General features: G+C 38.3%; 1 protein-coding gene across 1 annotated transcript in view; it reads left to right on the top strand.

The window, feature by feature from the left end:
* MAOA (monoamine oxidase A) overlaps positions 1 to 20,541 on the top strand; it is a 67,349-nt gene extending 46,808 nt beyond the window's left edge. The window contains exons 6-15 of the mRNA XM_037057250.1: positions 1,531 to 1,672; positions 4,454 to 4,603; positions 4,894 to 5,053; positions 5,949 to 6,045; positions 9,205 to 9,258; positions 14,005 to 14,062; positions 15,474 to 15,571; positions 17,123 to 17,234; positions 17,440 to 17,496; positions 17,688 to 20,541. Coding sequence (XP_036913145.1) covers positions 1,531 to 1,672; positions 4,454 to 4,603; positions 4,894 to 5,053; positions 5,949 to 6,045; positions 9,205 to 9,258; positions 14,005 to 14,062; positions 15,474 to 15,571; positions 17,123 to 17,234; positions 17,440 to 17,496; positions 17,688 to 17,828 — 1,069 coding nt within the window. The 3' untranslated portion in view covers positions 17,829 to 20,541. The remainder of the gene's footprint in view (positions 1 to 1,530; positions 1,673 to 4,453; positions 4,604 to 4,893; positions 5,054 to 5,948; positions 6,046 to 9,204; positions 9,259 to 14,004; positions 14,063 to 15,473; positions 15,572 to 17,122; positions 17,235 to 17,439; positions 17,497 to 17,687) is intronic.
* The last annotated feature ends 5,193 nt before the right edge of the window (positions 20,542 to 25,734 follow it).

Genomic DNA, 25,734 nt, shown 5'->3' with positions numbered 1-25,734 from the left:
GGGGTATATAGGAAGGTAGGATTCTGTTGAGGGGGGATGGTGTCTTCCAGGAATAAGCCAGAGTGGATGGGATGGGGAGTAAAGATGGGTGGTATGGGAGATTAGGTATCTTCTAGGAATGAGATAGTGGATAGGGTAGGGGAAAGACAGGGAAGATTGGATGTTGTGGGGGATGGTATCTTCCAGGAATAAGTCACAGTGAATCAGGATGGCAGGAGAGGTGGGTGGTATTGGGGAGTAGGTATCTTCCATGCATAAGCCATAGTTGTTGGGGGAGATATAGGAAATGGAATATGTGTTTAGATGGTATTTGTAGCAATGAGCCACAGTACATGGGGTGAGAGAGGAGCAATAGGTGGTGTGGGAGAATGGTATCTTTCAGTCATGGGCCAGTTGATATGAAGACAAGAAGAATGAACCGTGTGATTGGATGGTGTCCTCCAAGAATGAGCCACATTGAATGGGGAGTAGACAACATGTGTACATGGTATCTTCCAGGAACGAGCCATAGTGCATGAGGAAGACAAGAAGGATAGATGATGCAGAAGGATGGTATCTTCCAAAAATGATTCACAGTAGATTGGGGGGAAACAGAAAAGTTGAATGATGTTTGTAGGTTGTATCTTCCAGGATTATACCACAGTAGTTGGGATATGGTAGGGGATACCTTGATGTTGTGAGGGGATGGCATCTTCCAAGAATGATGTACTATGGATGGATGCAGACCTGAAGGATAAATGGTCTGATGGATGGTATATTCCAGGAATAAGCCACAGTGAACAGTGGGCATTATGAAGGGTGGATATTTTGGAAAAGTTATTTTCAAGGTAGAGAGAGCAACAAACAGCTTTTACAAAGGTCATGAGGTTGGAAAATTGGCATGTTTTAGCAAAGTGTGGACAGTATTCCTGGGCCATAAAGAGGCCCTGAGAAAGTGATGTAATGACAGACTGGAGAACTGGTTGATTTGCTGATGGTGCAATATTAATTTGCCATATTTGAGACTTTGCCTTTTTCCATGAAGACCATTGAAGGGTTTTAAGTGGAGTGAAGGTTTTTTGTTTTGTTTTGTTTTGAGCTGTTAAAAGACTTCATTGGCTATAATTTGAAGAAGCATCAAGAGAGAATATAAGGTGACCAGGTAGGGCTAACCATGAGCAGCCATGACTGTAACCCAGGTGATAGTGGTTACCCTGGATCAGTTTGGGGGCAACAGAGGTGGAGAGTAGAGGAGGGTTATTCAAATATGTGAGAACAGATATCCTTAATTATCCCTGAGAAGCATATTGATTCTTTAGACTACACTGGGATTAGCATATTTGAAGCTGACCCATAACTTCCTAAAAGCAAGGGAAATGTTAATTTTTCCAGAGTTAAAATATGCCTTCCTTCAGAAATTGAGTTAATGAGGGGTTTTTTCAAAAGCCATAGAAATGTTTTCTAACCACACTAAATTGTGTTTTAAAAACATGATATCCAGTGAAGCATATATGTATTTGCCTCTGACATCCACTCTTATTCTCTGACCAGGACAGCTAAGCAGTTTGCATCTCTCTTTGTGAACATCAATGTGACATCTGAGCCGCATGAGGTATCTGCCCTGTGGTTTTTGTGGTATGTGAAGCAGTGTGGTGGCACCACTCGGATATTCTCTGTTACCAATGGGGGCCAGGTATGGAGTGTCCATTTGCAAATATAACTTTATTTGAGATTTTCGCCCCTACCCCTAGATCACTATCTCAATAAATGCTTTTGCATTTTGAAACATGAATAATTAGCAGCTTGAAATGATCTCAAAACACTTTTCTGAAAACAAAAGTTCTTATTTCCATTTTTCATTCCTGAAAAATAAGTTCACAGCTAAAGAATGTTTCATTTTGAATTATGTAGGTATTGGGAATTCAGTTCTTTCCTTTTGAAGGTAGGTAAAATTAGGCTACTTATGTAAGGCAAAGCTAAATTAGTGAAATAACTAATTTCCAAAAATGTCTAGTATAGTTGCCCCCCTCCACATCCACAGTTCATCTGTCAGAAGTTTCAGTTATCTGTGGTCAGTTGCAGTCTGAAAATATTACATGGAAAATTCCAGAAATAACCAATTCATAAGTTTTAAATTGTGCAACACTCTGAGATGTGAGATAAAATCTCATGCTCTCCCAGTGTGTCCCATCTGAGACATGAATTATCTCTTCGTCTACTGTCTGCACACCATAGATGCTCCCTGTTTGTTGATCACTTAGTAACCATCTCAGCTGTCATGGTATCACAATGCTTATGTTCAAGTATCCCTTATTTTACTTAATAATAGCCCCAAAGTGCAACAGTAGTGATGCTGGCATTTCAGATATGCCAAAGAGAAGCTGTAAGTTGTACCTATGTGTATAGCATACATAAGGTTTGATTCTCTCCATGGTTTCAGGCATCCATTGTAAGTCTTGGAATATACTGCACACAGATAAGGAGAAGATTATTGTGCTTGTAAAATTATTGTGTTTAAAGTCATCTCTGCTCCAGACATAAGGCTTTTTTGTCCTATTCTGCGTCTCAGTTATTCTTTTATGTTAATTATTATAGAATGGAAGTGACTATTCTTTCTTCTAATTTTCATAATAATATATGGCCACTCTTTCATTAGTAAATTCTATATTTTGGATTCTAAATTTTTGCAGCCAACTAGAATTTGGCTCCATATCACTTCTGTTATGGACTCATTTAGCTTATTGTATGGACACACAGCAAACCATTGATGAGACCAGACTCCTAATTCCCTGATTTTTTAGCCTATGATATTGTTTCAAGGCTCACCTTTATTCAAAGAAGATGGGTCTCTCTTTCCTAGGAATATTAGGCCTCAATGGCATGAGGTTTAATTAGGAATAGTTTACTTCTAATTTTGCTGTGTTCCATAGTGCAAGGTATAGAGTCCTTATCCACTAAGTGAATTATTTTTCTCCTTAGGAGATATCCAGAATTCCCCAAGTTGCCCTATGGCCCCAAGAGTTATTGTCAATTTGACCCTTACCTTTAGCTAATTCAGGACAGTTGCATTTGTTTATGTCTTTATATATAGGCAGAAATAACACATTACTCCTTTAAATCTATGTTTTACTTTCCAGGGTATCTTGACTCATTCAAAGGAGTCAAGATACTTCTAGCCAAACTCTACATGGACTTTTGGAAAGCACAGTTCATATTATGACTTTCAAACAATTATCACAATGTCTTTATAAAGAATTTAGATTTATTCTTTAATAATTTAATTCGACCAATACCAAACATAGAGGGGTAGCCAGTGAACAAGATGAAATAGTTCCAAGATGGACAAGTGGAAACAGTCCACTTCCACTATGCTAAAATTGAAAGTAAGTCTTGGAAAACAGAGGTCAAATTATAAATTAAATTGTCCCAGTTTCTTGAGGAAAGACAGATCGTGAATTTAAGTCTGAATTACTATGGGTTTATTTTTATAAAGAACTTCAATGGTGTCATTAGAACAATAGCCAGTTATGAAAAGCATAAAAACCACTGTGTGGCTGCTCATGCAAGGTTTTGTAGAGGAGCATGACTGTTGTACCTAATTGTCAAATGTTGGGCTATGCCTCAGTCTATCTACGTGTATTTGTAACCATTCAAAGAATCTTCTACAACAGACTAGATATATTCCCTTGGTTCTTACAAAATGTGTTGTATTAAGGATTTGTCTTCTTAGATTGAGATGGAACTATTTCCATGGTAAGTATAGCAGATCACAGTAGGGAACAGCACTCATGGTCTTATAGGCCTGTGCAAGTGAACTATTTAACAATGTCTGGAAGACAATTAACATTGTTAGGTTTCACCCTTCTGCCCCCACATTGAATGTCCCCTTGGAGAAATTTTTGCAAAAAGTTACTCAATATTTGAGATTTAGATTCTTAGAACATCTTTGGGTGATGACCAGATGCTTTATAAGAGTACTCTGAACCTGTTCTCTTAGAGAACATTTTAACCTGCCTAGACAGCTCTTGGCTGGGGCTTTAAGAAACCAAGGGGAGTTATGAACTGCATCCCCATTTCAATAAAACTAAAAAAATATTAATTAAAAAAATAAACCATATCCTTTGGGAGAAGCACCTGCACTTTCTCAGGATTTCCTCCATGCACTGCACTCTTGGGCATTTGAAGCCCAGACACTTGCTGATATTTGCATTCAGTGAACGGACCAGTATAGGGGAACATTTCTTTTAATTCTGTGACTTTATAAACTAGTAACTGCTTTTTATTGCCAGAAACTGCAGAACATGATAATCAAGGTCTTTTGGTAGACCTTGCTTCTGGCCTAATGAGTTCTTTCAATGGTTAAGCATACAGAGAGTAATGGTATGGCCTCTGACTTTCTGGAGGTTTTCTAATCAGTGGCAAATACAATAGTCCTTTGGCTTTTGTGATGTTACTTGCCTTCCTTCTCCTGTAGGAACGGAAGTTTGTAGGTGGATCTGCTCAAGTGAGTGAAAAGATAATGAACCTTCTTGGAGACAGAGTGAAGCTGATGCGTCCTGTTACTTGCATTGACCAGTCAGGTGACAACATCATCGTACAGACATTGAATCATGAAGTTTATGAGGTAATTCAGTTTAGTCAGAAGGATCATATATTACATATGGCTTGTATCTTCTGTAGCTTCTAACCAAATATAATCCAAGCAGTGGCATAATTAATACCGGCATGTTTCCAACTCAGTCTTCTAAATGACCAGTCTTGGCTGACCTACCTTATTGTTTTTGCCTCACACTGGCCTCATTTCATATACTCTTACTTCTCAGTGCCGTTCAAAATGGTAAATATCATGTTTTACACCCTCTGCAAACACTCTGACTCATACCTGAGGTGGAATTTTGTATTCATGTCTTTTAGTGCAAATATGTTATTAGTGCCATCCCTCCAACTCTGACAGCCAAGATTCACTTTACTCCAGAGCTGCCACCTGAGAGAAACCAGTTAGTTCAACGTCTTCCAATGGGAGCTATCATTAAGTGTATGATGTATTACAAGGAAGCCTTTTGGAAGAAGAAGGGTAAGTTACATTTATTAATGTTTAAATTGTGTTAAGAGAAGGAACTACTCTTTGGGGGGAACATTATACTAGATACTGGACAGAAAATGGTTAGTGCTTTCAAATTGGTAGAGAAAGGTACAGAAATCTCAGTCTGTTCATTTCCTCATAGCCCCTCATAACACAAAATGACCCTAAGAACACTTGCTGGCTGTGAAAGGGAGTAAGAGATCCCACTAGTTGCAGGGCACCATTACTCTGGCTCCTGGCATACGTCCTCCCACTTATTCTTCATGAGCTGAGTGAGACAAAGGGGCACCATGGAAAGAGTACTGTTTTGAAGTCAGTTTTTCCTGGGCTTTGCTTGCTTACTAGCTGTGTGGCCTGTGGTGTGATGCTTCACCTCTCTCAGCATCAGTCTCCTTATGTAAAATGGTAACAATGAAACGTACTGTCAGGTTATCATAAGGATTAAATGAGGCAGGGTCTGGGCAGATATGGTAGCTATTGTTAATAAGCCTTCTGCTCATACTCAAAGGATCACTTCCTGCCACCTCTTCTGTGAGTTAATAGGAGTGATTCCCTCTAATACAGCCCTCTCCTTCCCTATGTATTCCAGGGCTCCAAGATCATCTTAAAATTCTAATTATGTATTTTTCATATATGATCTTTATGTAAAGATCATCAAGATGGGTCATTTTCCATGTGTCTGGGTGAAAAATTTTGTATAGTCAAGTGTGTATATTTGATAGGAAATAGCTTCTAAAAAGTGGGGGCAAAGAGCAATAATTTAAGCTTTACCTTTCTCTTAGCAAAATGGTATATTTATATATAAATATTTTATATATATATAAATTTCCCCTAAATCTTTGATAAGGTCAAGTCTCAATATCCTATTGATTTTCTTCTGGTTAAGACTACTGTGGTTGTATGATCATCCAAGATGAAGAGGCTCCAATTTCGATAACCCTAGATGACAGCAAACCAGATGGATCTCTGCCGGCTATCATGGGGTAAGTTTGAGTTGGGTATTCTGCATTTTCCAAATGGTGTTGGTGTATTTGTGTGGATATTGTCAGAGCATATTGTTTTGAAATCAAGTTCAAGCAATGATAAATAATCCTACAGAAATATATTATGTTTCCATGTATTAAAATATTAATGTTTCATACATAGCACAAGAACACTGGGAAGCTTTACTAAAACTGACACCATTTGAATTTGTTCCCATATATTTCTTTCCTCTATTCATATATATATATTGAATATATATATATGAATATATATATATTCATATATATGAATATATATATATTCATATATATATATTCAATATATATATATGAATANATATATATATATATATATATGAAACACAGCAAAAAAAACAACACTAACTAGGTGGTATGGTAGACAACCCTACTTAGAGGCAGAATGTCCACAACCATTCTGGAACGAGAACTGTTTTATCTTCCAAAGACAAACTGTAAAATCTTCCAAAGCTACAGTTTCTGGGATTTAACCTTTTCTCCATTCCAAACATTGCTACATAGCAAATGTTAATGTGTTCATTGTTTCCCTGGGATATAAGATGCATGACTAATTAGGAAGTACAGTTTGAAGCAGTGCCAGTCCTGATGCCAATGTCACTTTTTCTAGCAGATCACCCTATAGTTATCCTTCACCAGGGATGGTCCAGGGAGAAGTTCTGTGTCTTGAAGAGGAGAGCTCTTCCCCTCTCTTCTGAATCCCACACACAGCTCTCCTGCCCTTTGAGTACTAGGCAACCAGAGAGGGAAGGGAGGCTCCCACAGATTGCTAAGGAGTGCCGCAGCCTCCAATTTGCCATGTGTTTTAGTGCTCCTCATAGCTGTACAAACAAAAGAACTATTTGGTCTACCAATGGCAACAAAAGAGCACAGCTTATATAGCAGTCAAATGAGTTTTAGGGACCTGTGATTTTCCCCTTCACCCCTGGGGGAGTTGAGCTCATGTGTATTGCATTGTTAAAGGGAAATTACAAAATCAAGAGGAACAAACCCATGACCCAAGGAACTTAGAAAACAGGCTGTGCTACCAGATTGCCAACAAACCATTTTGTAACCACTTTTCTATGTATAACATATAAGAAACAGTATTAACTCCCCTGGAAAGGGCAGAAACTCACAACATAATGACCATAGTGACAATACATGCTCTTCATCTCTGACCACTCTGGACAAGAAAGGATACCGATTGTTTGTGCAGTTTGGCATCACTTTCTACATGCCATAAAAAGCAGGAGGTTGAAGTAGAGATTTTAGGAGACTCAATCAACATTATTCCACCTATGGATGGAAGAATATTGATGTTTTCTTACCCGGGGAATTATATATTGTAGCATCTTCCCTTCTGGGTTTTCTTCAGCTGTACTAACAAGGATGGTAATGGGGTTATTTAGGCAGTTTATAAAAGATTTATCTGGACAATTGCCCCTACTCTGTTCTTCCCTTGAAACTATATTGCCTCTGCCCTGCTCTTTGCTCTGGACAGGGAAAGCTTTGAAGATAGGAATACTAATTGCCCAATACTGTTTGTGATAATTAGTGCCTTCTGGAAATTAGAAAGGAACTTGTACTTTAGAGCTGTGAAATGTTCCCACCCCAAAGCCAGCATGTTTGATTTCCTCAATAAAACAGCAAAGAAACTTAAAGGATAGCTGGCCATATAGAAATAGATCAAAAATGTTATTTCATTCTTGACTTTAAATTCAACAAAAATAGCCAACACTAACTGCCCTTTAGAAAAGGAACTATAAAAAGCACCCAAGATCTGAAAAGATTTTCAGCTAAATGATTTAATCTTTCATCAGATATTGGTGATTTCCATTGAAATAATCACATAAATTTAAAATGATAGATTTTACATAAACCTAAAATTTAACTAAAATTACTAGCAAGCCATAACATATGGTATCAAATCAAGCAAAATTAAGACTATCTCCCATAAAGTACGACTTCCTCTGAAATACTATTCTCTGTATTAACACATACATTTTTATATCATTGCTTCCTGAAGTGATCTCAACAGCTCTAAAGGAATTTCCAAATCAAATTGAGAAAGAGTCTAATTTGGGGGTAATGGAGAGGACAAAATACCTATTTTTAGTCCTTGAATTTTCAGTGCAGATCTGCTTGTCTTTTATGGCTATAACAAAAGAAATGCAATTTCTAAACTTTTCTTAATGGAGAAATAATTTCATTGTTCCTTGGCTCATTTAGATTTTGGAGAAAAAATGATTTTCTAGTAATATTATAATATAAGGACTTCTTGTCACAATTCAGTTCTTTAAAGTATCCAAGTTATTAGTAATGTTAGTTTAATAAATAGAATCTATTTGATTAAAATGAAGCAGACAGATTATAACTGAATTTTACTCAATTACTGAATTTTGTGAATGTGCTAAGCAAGTTTCCTGGGAAGTCAACTTGGAGATAGAGATTTGTGTGTAGAAGGTTCATTGGGAAGTGCTCTAGGATCACTGCCTGTGAGGAAAGAATCAGGATCAGACAGGAGAAGAGATTGGTTTCTAGTACTGATCCAGTGAAGGCCTAAGCCATCCTACAGCAAGCTCGAGCTGGATGATCCTTGAGAGATGATATCCTGTACTCCTCAGCTAGTCATGCTGGGGAGAGTCAGGGGATTTTGAGGCAGGCAATTCTCTGCTGCAGAATACAATTGCTGGGGAAGGGTTCAGCTGTGAGCTGAGGGCAATGAATGCTCTGGGTGTCCCACCATGGCATCCACTACAGACATGTATTTATATTTGTTTTTCCAGCTTTTATCAAGTATTTGGCAGAAGGCAATAGTCATTACCAGGATAATCATTTAATGCAACATCAATTTTTCTGACATTTGATTTCCCACTGTATGCCAAGAACTGTGCCAAACTTTGGGGGTAAAATGTTGAGTAGGATGCCTCCTGTCATTTAGGAGCACACAGCCTAGCAGGGGTTTTGGACACAGAGGCAGATGAAAGACAGCATGACATTTATTCTAACAGAAGGAAATATTGGAAGGGTGAGGAAAATTTCATTAATGCTGAGTACATGGAGGCAAGAACACTTTCAAAAAGGGAGCTCTTAAGGTAAACTATTGTCACCTAATTATTTAAATGTAACTTCTCTCTCCAGTTTCATTCTTGCTCGAAAAGCTGTCCAACTAGCAAATCTCTGTAAAGATGAAAGGTAAGAATTTACTTCTGAAACATATGTAACAGGTTAGCTTTATACTGTGCTTGTACTAACAATATAATAGCATTATGAAAAACAATAATTCACCAATATTCTCAAAATCCTAATAAATCAACCTTTTTGGATTTTGCTACAGCTCCCTTGACACAGCCCTTGTCCATAAGCATATATTAATTTAGTTTTATGTAATTGTTTATATTTTACAGTGTTCGAGAGGATAGGGTTTCTTTGTAAGATGGATGAAGAAAAATCATAGAAGATGTTACTGTGAAAAAACTGTTAGATACCCAGTAACCTTGCAAAGACCATTATCCCTGTACTAAGTTTCTCTGACATGCACTTTTTCTGAAAAGCAAATCTGTGCTTATGTGTTTCAACCTGTTTCAACTTATGTACATAAAAGTATTCCCCTTTTATTAGGAGAATTAGCTAGATTATCTAGTACACAGTTCTGATGTTTTCTTCTCTCAAGAGCTTCCTAGTATAAAAGAATTTAAAGACAATAGATTTTTCTTTCTTTCTTTCTCTCTTTCTGCATTGTTGTATTTTTGCTTTGTTTTGTTTTACCTTGGAGTTATTTGTTCAAATAAAATCTCACCTGGAAACAGTCATTTGACTTTTGAGGGACTACCTCCAGGAATTTCTTGACTTCCCCTCTTTATGGTAGCCTTAAATCTCTCATTAGCTTTTGACAAGAACAAATGTATACACAATGTACTTCTCCTTGCATTCAATTTAAACATTAAACAGCAAATCCACTAACAGCCCTTGCTTTGAGGGTTACTTGAATGACTTTGGGAGTCAGGAAAAGCTGCAGAAGTTACCACATTTGCACATGGATTAGTTTATTTGAATTTCCATGAGATATGCTGTCAGGAAGGGATCTATTTTAATGTCCACTACTCACACAATAGAGGAAAAATTGTGGGGTCCAGTAGTGGGGAACAGTTTGGCCAATGTTCCACATCTAGTTTATGACAAAAAAAGTTCCACATCTAGTTCAGGAATAGCATCTAATGCATACTTTCTTTCATTACACCACACTAAGCTTGACATTTTCTTTTGGATTTCCTGCTTCTCCTTTCTTATTAATAGTAAAGTAAATACCAGCCCAGGTGTAGACATTTGGTTATGATTCCACATGGTGACTGAACTTCTCAAAAGTTTTTATAAGACAAAACCTTTAGAAGTCTTAATATGTTATTGACTGGAGCAACAGTTCCCAGAACTGACTGCATCAAAATCTCCAATAGAATGCTTGATGTGGTGCATGCACACACATGCACACACACTGGAATATTACACAGCAATAAAAAAGAATGAAACCTGGCTGTTTGTAACAACATGGATGGATCTAGATGGTATTATGTTAAGTGAAATAAGTCAGACAGAGGACAAATACTGTAAACAAACATAATTAAAACCAAACAGACTTATAGGAACAGAGAGCAAAAGTATGGTTGCCAGAGGGGAGGGGTGTAGGGAGATGAGTAAAAAGGGGAAGGGGAATCTACTTAATAATATTGTGATAAGTTTATACAGTGACAGATGATTACTAGTGGGTGATTACATTGTAAGGTATAAAAATGTGGAATCACTATATTATACACCTGAAACTAATGTAACCAACCTATGTGTATACCAACTATACTTAAATTTTAAAAAAGAGCGTTTAGAAAATATATATTGTGTGAAGCTGATAAATCATGATTCAGTAGGTTAGGGGTGGGGCCTGAGGATTTGTATTTGTAAGGAACTTTGTAAGTGATTGTAATGAGCATCTAGATTTAGAAACCAGTGGGTAAATTTAACTACAAAACAATCTACCCAGTGGACCTCCTTTGGCCATCATTAAAATGTTCCAACATTTTTAGAGCCCAACTAATCAGAGAGTGCATTGCTCCAGTTACTTTTCTAAAATGTTTTTAAATTTAATGAGAGGAATGAATGGGGAATTTCCTGATGTAGTTGTATGAACTTATTCTTGACTTATCTAATAATATGAAATACAGTCAAATGACTTATATTTCTATTATAAGTAGTTTCTCATTCATGATTTTAAAAATAGCTGCCTATAGTTCCATTATATGTTAGGTTTCACACTGTTTTAATAAAGATTTTATTACATGTCCCCAAAATAAGTTAAACTTCATTAAACTTTTCAGAATGATTGTTAATACTTTTATTTTCTAATTGACTCAAAATGTTAATATTGTTCCTTGTAAGCTCATGTGAAGTAGGTAAGAATCATTCATCTATATCTATATCTATATCATGGAGGGTACAATACTAGGCTGAGGATGGATTTTGGTTCAGTACATTTTTATTGAGCACTAACTACAGGTAGGATGCTCATGAGAGTTCAGCCTAAGCCCTGCTATTAGCCAATTGATGTGGAACAACTCTTTTTAGTGCACTGAGCCCTGATCTCCTCATCTCTGAAATGAAGGGCTTGGATTTGACAGAGAGAGAGAGACAGATAGGAGGATAGTAGTTTTGAGACTTCTTCCAGTTCTCCCTTTCCTTTATAATTATTGATCTACAGTATAAACAGCTCCTTGAAGGGAAACCAAACTTTTCCTGTTTGTCCTGAAACTTAAGTAGCAACCTAATGTTGTAGGACATTACCTCAGGAGCGGCATGTGTCTCCCCCTGAAAACATTTGATGGTAACATGGTTGCAATAGGCAGTGCTTATAGTTCCACCTCACCTTCCTGCTGTCTTAACACTGTATATCCACAAGATGGAAGTTCTGACAGTTATATAAATGGTGTAAACATGAACACTTGGGTAAATTTATAAGGTTACATTTTGTCTAACATTATTCAGAGACACTAGGAGAATGTTTTCAAAATATTTTCTAGCCCTGGCTGGTGTGGTTCAGTTAGCTGGAACATCATCCTGTCATTGAAAGGTTGTAAGTTTGATTTCAGGTCAAAGCACATGCCTAGGTTGTGTGTTGGATCCCAGATCCCTGATGCCAGATCCCCTCACGTGCACATCATATGGGAGGCAACCAATCAATGCAAAGCATCTATGTTTCTTTCTCTTCCTTCCTCTCTCCTTTCTTATCTCTCTAAAAAGCAATGAGGAATAAATTGACCTCAGGTGAGAGGATAAAACAAATTTTTTAAATTTCTAATGTAATTAGAAACATAAAAATGTCATCTTTTAAAATCTGTTTTATTACTGGTAAGTATAACCTTCCTTTCCCTCCCTCTCCTACCCCCCCCCCCCATTTTGGCCATTTGTCCTTTTAGCTTTTTAAAAAAGATTTTATTTATTTACTTTTAGAGAGGGGGGAAGGGAGGGAGAAAGAGAGGGAGAGAAACATTGATTCAACAGAGAAACATCTACTGGTTACCTCTAGTATAAGCCTCATTGGGGGGCCAGACCCCAATGAGGGTTTGGCCCAACATAACTCAGCATGTTCCCTGTCTGGGAATGGAATCAGTGACCTTTTGCTTTGCACGACAATGCCCAACCCAGCCACACCAGTCAGGGCTGTCTTTTCAGCTTTTAATTATTACCTTGCATATTTGAATTAAACCCTCTGCCACATTTTTAGCAACTCTTATTTCCTGTTGCCTGTTAGCCAATAACAAATATTTTGGAGCACTTGCAATGTTTAAACCATATAAAGACTACAGAAAATAAATACCAAAAGCATATAACTGCATAGTGCGAACCTATCCCAACAAATCCCAAAATAGAAACATTCATTTTTAAGATGAACAATTTTAGTAAATTAGAACTTTTAAATTTCACTAAGAGTGATTGTGAGTTCAAAATATATATTTTCCAAGAAATACTTAGATAAATTAAGCTACTGATTTTTTAAAAAGTATTTTATTTATTCATCTTTAGAAGGGAAGGGAAGGAGAGGCAGAGAGAAAAGTCAATGCATGGTTGCCTGTTGTGGGTCCCCTGCCGGGAACTGGCCTGCAACCCAGGCATGTGCCCTGACTGGGAATGGAACCACAATCCTTTGGTCACAGGCCCGTGTTCAATCCACTGAGCTACACCAGCCAGGGCTAAGCTACTGATTTTTAAACATAGTATGTGCCATGTTCTGCGTTAGTCACTTATATAAGAATTTATGAGGGTAACAAAAGATTGTGTTTGAGGTAACATTACATTGTGCTCATTCCCCAGATGCCCTTTGGAACCCTGTGTACACAAACCATTCTCTAAAGTTACAGATTACTAGACTGGAATGACCATAGGCATCTTTTGGTCTAGCATAATTTATGTTCTGCTTAAAAGATTAAATTAGCTTTATATGTTCATAATATCTGTAAAACAAATATAGGATGGTTAAAAAGGCATTTGTCCTACAGACTTATAATAGAGGTTATTGTAGAAATGTACATATTCTAGAAGTCACTTAGAATCAATCCTAAAATGGCTGAATTTAACTTAAAATTATTTCCCCAATTTTGATCTTGACTAGATATGACATTGGTAAGAGGCAAACTATAAAAAAGAAGAAAAATGCTGTTAAATCTTTAAATCAAATAACTGCATTAAGGCATAGAGTTACTTGGAGTGCAAAGATTCATGGAATTGTTTATTTTGTGTGGTTACAGAAGACCACTGATTTTATTTTTTCCTTGATAAATCTGGTTCATTGGCAAGAGCCCTGGAACTCATAGTTTATACTATGAGCCCTGGAACTCACAGTTTATTCTATACTCACCAGTTATTGCTTCTTTAACATTTTTGGTTCTTTTTTTATAGAAAGAGAAAAATCTGTGAGTTGTACTCCAAAGTGCTGGGATCTGAAGAAGCTTTACAAGTAAGAACACTCAGCTTTAATACCTGGCAGGTTGTTCTCTGTTTGCTCTAAAGGGTAAAATAAAGCAGATTCTGGTTCCCTGACAGGCTTATGAAGAAAGTATAAAGGGATATACTTACTGCAGGATTAACTTCAACTATCACAGAAGGCCACTAAAAGCTGCTGATAGGTGCAAGAAAGTTTTGACACGGTAGTTCCTTGGACCGTTTAAATATTCACTGAATAACTGGCAGTCATTTGTAGTCAGAGCCTGGAGCTTCACATATTATCTCCAGGATGGATGAGAGCAGTTCCCACAACCAAGATCCTGCCCACCTGTCAATGTCAACTGACTGCTGTGAAATAAGATCCCAGATATATCATCATTTGTTGGTGAAAGCACTGCAGTATACACTTGACAATATAACTGAATCTAGACTCTCTGCCCAGGTCAAAGTTATATTAATTTATTTTTCCATTTGTAGACTCAATTCACAGCTCACTTGGGAATTTCAGTGCTTTCCATCCACCACTAAAAATAATTATGCAAATGAAATTCTTTCTGAAAATCCTACCAGTTAGCTTAGGGCTCTTTTAGGGGATTATATCTGAACTGTTCAAATAACAAATTTGCAGAATGTGTTAGGGAAATCAGAGAAGGTTCTCTCATGTCCCTTGAGAAACATCTTAATCTTTAATTCTCCTCTTTTTATCAGAATTCCTATCATACAGTTTTCTAGCTTGGAGAAGTGGTTCTGAAAAAAACTTGTTCATAGACACTGTATTTATCTTCTGCCTCCTCCCTTCCACACTTTTTTTTCAGTAGTAATGCCTTGGTAGATGGGGAAGTAAAATCTGTTATTTAGAGAATGCAGGGATTTGAGTAGACCTTACCAGAACTTGATTATTGTTGTTTTTCTTTGTTTAATTTTATTTTAATTGTTATTCAAATACAGTTTTCTGTCTTTTACTACCATCCCAGCCTACCCACTGAACTCTCCACCTCCCTCCCATTTCCACCCGCCGGAGTTTTTGTCCATGTGTCTTTTATACTTGTTCCTGTAAACTTTTCCCCTCTCCCCTGAAATTCTCTCCCCTCTGAAAGTGTTCAGCCTGGCCAGAACCTGATTATTGATGAGATATCCTGTAGACTTAGGTCTAAAGACTTCAGAATCTGCCTGGAGATGCTCTGTGTCCAGAGGAAAGAGGTTGAGAAAGTCAAAGTATACAAGTTTAGTTGCTTGGTACCTCACAAAAGACCATTACATTACTTGGTTCTGTTATATTTCCCCATAAATGTGCTAGAAAACCAGGTCCATCTTTTTAAAAAATGTAAACTTTTTAAAAGTAAAATACACGAGGACCTTCATTGTTGACTGACAGAATTTCAGCTGTGTCTTTCCTTTGAAATTTTCTCCTCATTGAATTTCAGCCAGTACATTATGAAGAAAAGAACTGGTGCGAAGAACAGTACTCAGGGGGCTGTTATACTGCCTACTTTCCTCCTGGCATCATGACTCAATATGGAAGGTACTACTCAGACACCAAACTTACAAAAATAAGCAAAGTTCAATGGGAATTTTAGGAATAGTAATCAGCATTCCTACTTATAATGTCTCAAGTAGTCAGTTTGTATATTTCTGGGTGTCCATAGGTAAATAAGTTATGTTGGCACATAGGAAAATAGCTGTCAACACAGAGAACAATAGCAGAACACTGGTGAGGATTTCAAATGTCAGCAGCACATGTGAGAATTCTCTAAGTTGCCGTGTCCTTAAAGGGGATTTCTTGAGCTCAATTACACATTTAGTCTCACACAACTACCCTAGGCTCCTGGCACCAGTCTACATAGAAGGACATCTTGCTAGCAAAGCATTATCATATATTCCTCTTCAGGGAGAGGGGTCCCCACCATATGCAGCTAAGGTGTGCAGAGGTGATAGCCCTACAGGATGAGGGAGTCCATCTTGGTTCAAAAGCCCAGTAGGAACCACTGTCTCTTCTAATAGCCTAATTTGTATAGTGTCCAGGGTCCCTGCAAGGGATTTGCCAAGTCACAAAAGGTACCACACTCATTGAAGCCCAAAGTAGTAGCCTCCTACTAGGTACTTACAATTCATGCCAGTCTTCACCACTCAGATTCAATTTACCATTGTTGGGCTGGGGGAGACATTTTTAGCATAAGCAATGTTGCCCAGTAACATAGATGGCATTGTACCTTCGTCAGGTCTCCAAAGGAACAGAGTTAGAAAGTTAACTGAAGGTCACGTATGTCCATGAGGGAAAAATTTATTAACCCTTTCCTTACATGGGATTTTTTTATTATTAATTGCAATGAAAGCCTTTGGGGTAGAGATGGGTAGCTTAGGAGATTTTATGAAAGTGGCTATAGACATGGTAGAAGTCAAACCCAACAAGGTAGGAAAGGATAGTTGTCTGTTCAGCCCAGCCCAACCATGGTTCTCTTCACTGAGACCTCTTTGTAAGAGAAGGACCATTTCCTGCCCTCAGCCAGTCTCCAGATAAATTCTTAGATGCTAACTGTACAGAGGTTGTTTTTTTTTTTTTTTTTAAGAGAGAGATTTATAATCCCTCGGGTCTTTTCTTTGAGAGAAATAATTTAATCTTGTCTTTCCACTTGCCACTACAGTTCCACCTGGCAGCCTGGGAGTGCCAGCCTGGCTGTGGTCAGTGGTCAGATGAGATCTCTTGCAGAATGCACCCCTTTCGAAATACAGTGTAGGGATCAGACTGAATTACAAACAAGAAGCATACAACAAATAAATCTGAATGTGAATTCAATGAATGTTCTTATATTCCAATTCTGGGTGGTTAAGAAAGGTCAGCATCACCTTTAGTGATTGATGATCAGACAGCCTGATTCTCTCTGGCCTGAAAGTTCAGACCCTTGGATATAGGTCCAGGAAACAAGAAAAAGCCTTTCACATTTGGCTGAGGCACATGGGAGTTTTTGAAACAATTTGAGTTACCTTGTGTTTTGTGGGGTAAATGAGGGCAGTGATTGACTCATTGATCTTCAGTGCCTTCTCAAGCAACTGTGACCTCTCTGTTCATTTGAAGGGTGATTCGTGAACCAGTAGGCAGGATTTATTTTGCCGGAACAGAGACAGCCACACATTGGAGTGGGTATATGGAAGGAGCTGTTGAAGCTGGAGAACGGGCAGCTAGATCGGTAAGGGAGGAATCCAAGTTACCTTCCCTCCTGAGTCCAGCATTGTTTTTGTATCTGACCTTTCTAGATCTTGACATGAATAAATATGTATGTCTATTTTTCTGCCCCTTACTCCACTCAGGGGGCTCATCTTTGGCCAGCAGTGCCTTGAATATGTCAAAACTATAGAACTTCATTTCACAATACCATTGCTGCTTTCTTCCAGATCTTGTATGTTATGGAGAAGGTGGCAAATCTAGACATTGAAGAACCTGAATCAGAGGTAAATTTGGCAGCTTCATCTTCATATACCAGTAACTGTATATAGATCTCATATGTCTCATCTTCTAGCCTCTGGTGTAATTGTAGCCGCCACTCTCCAAGGCATAACCATGCACTCATTTTGCAGATATGTTTTGCCCCTCCTTGTCAGTGCAGGAGTTTTCTGCTAATGATCTGTGTTCATTCATCTAGGATGTTCCAGCTACTGAAATCAGGCATACCTTTTGGGAAAGACATCTCCCCTCAGTGCCAGGCCTTATGAAGATCATTGGATTGTCCACATCAGTAACTGCCCTGTGTTTTGTGGCATACAAGTTTAGGCTGCTGAAATGATCCTGAAGTACACTCTCTGCTTAGTCTTTTCTAGTGCTATCAGCAAGAAATTGTCAACAAATTAATGGCTGTGTCTCATTAGACTATCATTAAGTGCACTGGACATAACCCCTTAGTTTAGTCTGTGATAAAGTAAAAACAACTCATGGAATCACCTCATTAAAATCAGTAAGTGCAAGCTCCATCTTATGTGTCTGTGTAGACTAATTTGTGTTGATTGGTAGAATAAAACCTTACGGTCATTTTTTTAATTTGAAGTTCAAGCGTTCATCAGAAATAATTTCTATGTCCTGTTTTTCCTCTTTAACATAAAATGACTGATGATTGCAAAAATGAAGCCTTTAACTTTCTATAGAGGTTAGATAGGTGAAGGCCCAGCTCGTGACTGATTTTTTCAGTCTTTAGGAAATGGTGAAGTGTAGGTCCAGAGTACAGGGGGTCACAGCTTCTTGGGGTGAGCTGATTCCACCTTGGATGAGGAAATAGTACATGAAAGTAGTAGAGGTAGACCAGTGAGGTGGGGAAGGACATTTTGTAGGCTGTCGCCTCAGGAAACTCTGGACTGCTTCTAATCCCTATGTAGTTTCTAGACATCTTGTACTAGTGCTAGCTCACTTGTATATTTTCCACTTTAGCTTCTTAAATGGGACAGTGTTTACCAAGGCATAATGATTAAATTGACTTTCTGTGACTTCTGTACATCTCCCCAGGTGAGCAAAGTAAACTAGTGCCAGGATTGTTTCCAAGAGAACTCCCTGACTAGCTCTATATGAAGCATATTCTCTTCTTCCTGGAATATGGCTAGATATCATTTCATTCATCATTGATGATAACTTTCTCTACCAATTTCAGGAAAGCAGTATTTTCCTTTCTTTCAGGTAGACCCTGGATATCTGAAAGCCCTTAGTGACATTTTTTTCTCTTTTCCTATGACCATAGTAGAGTTAGACATACCTGATAATTTCAATATGTTTTCAATATGGTTACCCTACTGTTAGCATGCCAGTTTCTCTCAAATAACTGAAAAAGACATAAAAAATTCTTATTATTATTTGTTGAGACAAGAGAGACATAAAGAAAATTATGCCTCTATATTATAAATTCACCTGCTTTAGTTATTAAGTTTTATATGAGATATGAAATTGAGTGATTTTACATATGAAGACTAAGTTCTCTAAGGAGTTATGTGGGCCCAGAGAAGTACCACCTCTTGCATTTCCCATTTTAAAAACTCAAATGTTTAAAAGCCTCTTCCAAAGGTTTCAGCCACGAACCACTTCTTTTTTCAATATAAATATCTGGAGAAAAATCAACATAAATGTGATCAAATAAAGCAACTGAGAAGATTCAGTGGACACAGGTACACAGGTGGTAGATACACAGTAAAACCTTATTGTGCAGCATCAATGAATGAATGTTTCATTTCAAATGAAGTTTCTAGATAGCCAGAACTTACTCTTTTATGTGCCAAAATTTTTAAATAAAAATTTCAATGAACATATTTCCATGCATTATTAAACAAGCTACATCCAATTATTTTTTATTGATAAGGTCAATCATTATATGCCTGAATTATATTATAGAGTAATACCATCATGTTTGCCCTTCAACAAAATGTTACATGATTGTTTTGTAGCTGTTGGGTAGGCTACTGCTTCTTCTGTCTTCTCCCATATTCAGCATTTTATTTCATATCATCTTTATTTTCTAACACCCATTAACCACATCTATTTTTTATTGCATGAGAATTAAAGACTGCCAAAGGAGACCAACCCAAGTTTATTATATAATCAACCTTATCATAAATCCAAAATTAAGTTATTGCCATGGTGTGAGGAGTTAAGGTATTTGTTTTGCCTCACCTAAGAGCAAAGAGTAGGATTTTTTTTTTTTGCTGTTCTTTAACTTTCATTTGAAAAGTGTTTTAACTAATTTAGTTTTGGCAATGCCTTGGACATGCTCTAATGCATAGTGAGGTGCACATACATCAAACCACTTAATAGAAACCACATCCCTAATCTATTTCAGTTGTTTCTGTTCACTTACTTATTAACTTGGCTTTGACACACCTTTTGGCAAAATCTCAACTGGCAAGAGTTTTAACAGTAATCAGGTTGATAGCATATCCAAGTCTTGAATATTGAAGAACTCCTGAGTATTCAGTTACCCTCTCCTCAAACTTTTTAGAAAGACAATTAATTTATTCTAATTAGATCAGCCCTATTAAGCTACAGATTGAGTATTAAAATGGTTGCCATTCCAGATGTACATAAAGTTGGAGCTGAAAACTCCCACCATATAGGAGATTGTTCATCACTAAGAAAGATATCATAGGTTTTTCTCCATTCCAGAGAAGCTAGTCAATTTCAACAGGTTCTGTTAAGAACCAGAGCCAGGTTCTGTTAAGGCATTTGCCTAACAGTTCTGAGAGCTGAATTGGTCTTACTCCATTGTAGAATTGAGAATTAGATTTTAAAAGTTATCTTTTTGTCACAACTGTTAAATAAGGATTTATACTACACTGAAGAAAAAAATGTTGAAGGACCATGAACTACATTTAGTTTGATTGTAAACTTGATGCCTAATGTTCTGTCTGCAATGTACCCAAGTACTACATGTAGGAGTATGCATAAGTGTTTGTTTTGCGATTGAAATATGATTTTGCCTGTATGGTACTGTTTGATTTGTTAATAAAGTGCTTTACCACCCCTGATTCAGACCTTGCTTCTCTATTTAGTCGATAGTCCCAAGGTTAAATGGCTTTGTATAGCAGGAGGTCACAATGAGGCATTTTCCATGGATGATGGGTTTTAAAAGTCACTTTGTATTGATTCCAACTTCTCATACTTTGGTTTGACTCTCATGTTTATCAAGGATTCCTGGGAGCTGATTAAATGCTATAATATTGTCTGCCGGGGTATAATTAATCAGTGCAGTGTCTAATCAAAGATTTCTCACCTAAGTAGCATATAATACCTTAAGCAAATCACTTTAGTTCTCTGCCTCAGTCTCCCCATCTGGAAAAGGGTGGGTTGCACTTGATGGCTTCAAAGGATTCTTTTCATGGCAGTATTATGTGATTTATGTATTTGTTGCCAGCGCTCTATGTTTGCTTATCAGTATGGCAGGAGCAAGTCACTCTGCCTTCTGTATCTTGGTTCACTACTTTATCCTAAGTTAGGTTTCCTGGAAACAGACTCTGAGATGCAGAATCAGGGAAGAAAGCTTATTGGAAACAGATCTCAGAAAATACAACTACAGAGGTGAGGTAGGCAGGATTGGGCAGGGGTTGACCTACAAAGCAGTTGCAACTGAGGCCTCAGCAGATCCTAAGGAGGAGATGGGAAGGCCCTTCAGAGTTGTCCCCCATTCAGGCAAAGGGGTCTGGCCTCTGTACTCCTTCATTAGCCATCCTCTGCAAGGGGGCACTACCTTGGGTGGGAACTGCAGCTGTGACCTAAGATCAACCTGCATTCCCAGCAGTTGGAGAATCCAGAAAAAAGCACCCACAGCAGCATTTGTTTCACTCCCCACCTCAAAAAATATATGGTGTCCTTTGTCATGTAAAAAATCTGGATCTGAGGTTTGGTTTTGACAAGTAGAATGAAGCTATTGCTATGAAACTGCCCCTGCTAGGTAAGGTAACTGCTTTTAGAAGGTTATATTTCTGCACTATTCATGTGGAAGAAAAAAATCAGAATTGGAAGGAACTCTGGAAATGTTTCAACCTCTGTCTCAGTGAAGGAAAACCCTTCTACATTTTAGTGATAGAAAGATCAGAGTGGGTGATGGGGAAGAGTGTGCATTTATAAGCATGAGTCCAAAATCTAATGTCTTCAGGAGTCAGGCAGCCAAAAATGAGCAGCAGGTATGAGACATTAGGGAGCATTGGAAACTGTGGCTAATCTAGGGAGTATCTGCCCCTCAGAAAAGCTTTTATATTCAAATTTTTTAAAAGATTGCTAACCAATTAAGACACATTTGAAGGCTTTGTTCACATGTCCGAATTGTTCTCAAGTCTCATAAATAAGTGCAAGGTTTTGTTTTACATCATATAAATGATAAATTCTTTTTGGATGTCTTTGATTTCTTGAGAAATGAGTACCAAAACCAGCAATCATTTTGTAAAATTTCTTGGAGCAGGCAAAAAGACAAGGGGTGGGGTAGAGAGGAAAAAAATCCCTTTTAGATCAGAAATCTCCCTCAAGAAATAACCCTTCCCCCAGTGCATCCCAAGGCAATGCTTATCACCTACTATGTCCATGTCATGACTGACAAAAGAAGTGCCAAACTTTATTGAAAAAAATGCATCCTCACTATAAGGTAGGAATCGACTATTGTCAATGGTTAATCTCTGTTGATTATGATATAGTTCCAATAAGCAGGACACTAACATTGACTGAATGGATTTTTAAAAACTATACTTGTTCCTGAACAGGGGCCTGATCCTGACTGGGTCTGCCTAGGGCCAGCTGTAGTGTGTGGGTTCTTGACTGTGTAGGAAAGATTACACAACACAAGTCCAGGTAACTATGAGGATCCATTTATTAAAGCTGGGGACAGTGGAGACTTCTGCCAAGATGGAGGCGTAGGTGGAAACACTGTGCCTTCTCCCACAACCAAGTTTGAATACAACAAAGGTTTAGTAAACAAAGACGCAGCCAAAGAACAGAAAATTGAACTATATGGAAGTCCAACAACGAACTGTTCAACCGGGACTGGTAAGAGGGGCAGAGCCAGCAGCGGAGCAAGTCATGAAAGGCAAGGACCTCCATCCAAGATGACTCTATCAAGCAAAGTTTTCATTTAGAATGGAAGGACAGATAAAGTGCTTCTCAGATAAGATCAAATTCAAGGAGTTCATCATCACCAAGCCCTTATTATATGAAATGTTAAAGGGACTTATATAAGAAAAAGAAGATGAAAAATATGAACAGTTAAAGGACAGAAAACTCACAGTTATCAACAACCACACCTAAAACAAAAGCAAAGCAAGAGGACAGCTAGATCAGGAGCAGAACCATAGAAATGGATATCACATGGAGGGTTAGCAACAGGGGAGTGGGAGGAGAAGGGGGGGAAGGTACAGAGAATAAGCATAGATAGTAAGTAGAAAATAGATAGGAGGGAGGGCAAGAATAGTAGGGGAAATATAGATTCTAATGAACTTGAGACACGTGGTCATAAACTAAAGGGGGGAGGGGGTGTGCAGGGTGGAGGAGAATGAAGGGGGGAATAGAACAACAATTGTAATGGTATAATCAATAAAATATATATATATTTAAAAATAAAAATAAAAATAAAGATAAAATAAATTTTAAAAAATTAAAAAGCTGGGAACAGTGAAACAAGGAAGGGCCTAGTATAGAAGAAGCAACAGGAGAGCCTGGGCTGGGCTGCTTTAGCTCACTGGGAAGTCAGAGAAAAGGGGACTTTGGAGACAGGATCAGAAGATTAGCCTGCAAAAATGTGCCAATTGCCCATTGCCTTAGCTATCGTTGTGTGTGAAGGAAGAAGAGTGGAAAGGGAATGGCTCAGGCTGCTCCCCAAAAGGAGAGCTCTATGAAGCAGAGTCCTTAGTCTTGAGGCTTTTCTCTTTTTCTTGCAGGTGGGAATCTTAGGGGATGGTTTCAGCGGAATATTCATTAGTTTTCCAGGAGTGCCCTTTCAGAGTCGTGGTCTCCACTGATTGGTCAGTGACAGGGCAGGGGTCACATTAGTCATTTAGACTGATCCTGGCGTCATTCACATGATTTTGCAGCTTTTCAGGACTTGGAGCTGAAGCACAGCTGAGGCCTAGATGTTATCTTCAGGGAGGAAACTCCAGGGGAGGAAACATCACCCTGGGGGCAAGGACCTTGTTTTCCCAGTTTTGCCCCCTGACAGGCACTGGGCCCTTCCCCTAGTGACCATCTGCATGTGGCTATAATAAATTGCTTGGCCATTGTGTTCAGCTGTCTCAGTTTCCCTATTCCACTTGCCAAGGAATTTTCCTACCTTCTTACTACCTTGTCTCATACTGACCATTTTACACCAAGATGGTAATAAAAATGAAAGGCAAGTGCCTTAGCCTAGAGACTTTGGAGGAATTGTGTGGTAACAAAGAAAGGTATTGAGTAATAGTAACAATTCCCTTTTTCCTATCAGAGCTCAGGGCTTGGTTTCCTTCCTTGACCAAGGCTATTGTCTCCAGAATCCAAATGCAGGTCTCAGAGTGACAGCTGGTGTAAACTTGTCTTACTTAACCTGGAGCCAAGTTTGGGAAGGCAGCTTTGGAGCCTCATGTGAAAAAATTGGCTCGAGGGAACTAGGGATTCCTTCAAGGTGGGTCATAGGCCACTCAAACAAGACTTCACTTGATGCATGTATCAGCCATACAAGACTATTATTTATTTATAATCCTTTACAGCCAAGCCTCAATAGAAACCATGTTTTTTTTATTAATGGGCCTCAGATATTTTCCAATAACCATCAAGATCCATATGTGAATTTGTGGTAGAATGTACTGGTGTGGGTCTATGCTTGGGTGGTGGGGTGGAAGCAAGAAAAAGAGAAGGGAAGTTGCGGAGGGAGGGGGTTGCTTAAATGTCCACAAAGCAACATGATGACAATTTTGATAGGTTGATACCACCAAAGTGAATAGGATACCCCTGAATGTTGTGTCATTTACTCTGTAATAAAGACTTGCCTTATAGAGTTGTTAGGGAAAGTTAGGTAATAAAGGTAAGGGCTTAGCATAGCAAGTAGCAAGTATTAGCTATTATACTTACTTACACTGACCTTTTAGAATAGAAGCACAAAGAAGGTAATTTTAAAATTTTGTGGGCCCTGTATTTTTGTAATCATTCAACACACACTTACTGAGCGTGTACTATGTGTTGGTTGGCACATTGTTAGGATTCAGCAACGAAAAGAGAGAATTCCTTTCATGGAGCACATAGTCCACTGTATATGCCAAGCAGCACAATTGTTTGGGCTCTGGCCAGTACTATGGAAAACATAAAATACTATGTATTCAGGGAAAGTTTCTAGAGGGAAACTAGAAAGGGATTTAAGGACAGGTTTCTAAGTTCCATCCTCAAACTTCCATAGGTCACTGTGTAGCAAGTCAGTGAGGGGAAAGGAAATAAAAATGAGATGGGGTTTTACTATAACAAAATCCCATAAACTGGGTGACTTATAAACAGCAGAAATTTATTTTTCACAGCCCAAATATCAGCATATGGGGTGTCTGGTAAGTGTTGCATCCACCAACCGCAAGAACAAATGTCGGAGACTTTCAGGGTTTCAAAGATGTTATTTTATTGGCCAAGTTTAACCTGCACAGGGGAGAACTCTCAAAGTGTCCGGAGACACGATGCCCGCAGGGGCTGCAAACGAGAGTCGCGTACAGTGCTTACAGTCCTTATATAGAGGCAAGCAAGCAATCGTTGCACAGAAGCAGATGTTGCGGTTGGCTCACAGTGCCCGTGCGAGGGAACAGGGTGGGGTCTGACTCAACTGAAAGCAAAATTTTGAAACTAAACAGATGGCAATCAACTTACAGGATGTTTGCTAGGGACACAGGCTCCTTGGGGCTGAGACTATTTTTCTTGTTCCCAGCAGTAAGGGCCTGCTTTCTAGTTCACAGATTTTTAGCTGTAACCTCACCTGTTAGAAAGGGTGAGGGATATCTGTGGAGCCTCTTTTATAAGGACATTGATTCAATTAATAAAGTCTCCACCTTTTATTTCCTAATCACCTACTAAAGGCCCTACCTCTTAATACCATAGACTTTTGGGTTAGAAATTCAAGATGCAAATGGAGGGGGTGGGGCACAAACATTCAGATCACATCAGATGGCATGGCTAAGTGGCAAAGAAAATCACAAGCATCATCAGTAAGTGCTGAATGTTAAATCCCACTT

The sequence above is a fragment of the Sturnira hondurensis genome, unplaced genomic scaffold (assembly GCF_014824575.4).
Source record: "Sturnira hondurensis isolate 20B ecotype Veracruz unplaced genomic scaffold, ASM1482457v3 Scaffold0009560, whole genome shotgun sequence".
Taxonomy (NCBI): Eukaryota; Metazoa; Chordata; class Mammalia; order Chiroptera; family Phyllostomidae; genus Sturnira; species Sturnira hondurensis.
Note: the sequence above shows the minus strand (reverse complement) of the source record. Positions and strands in the feature narration are given on the sequence as shown.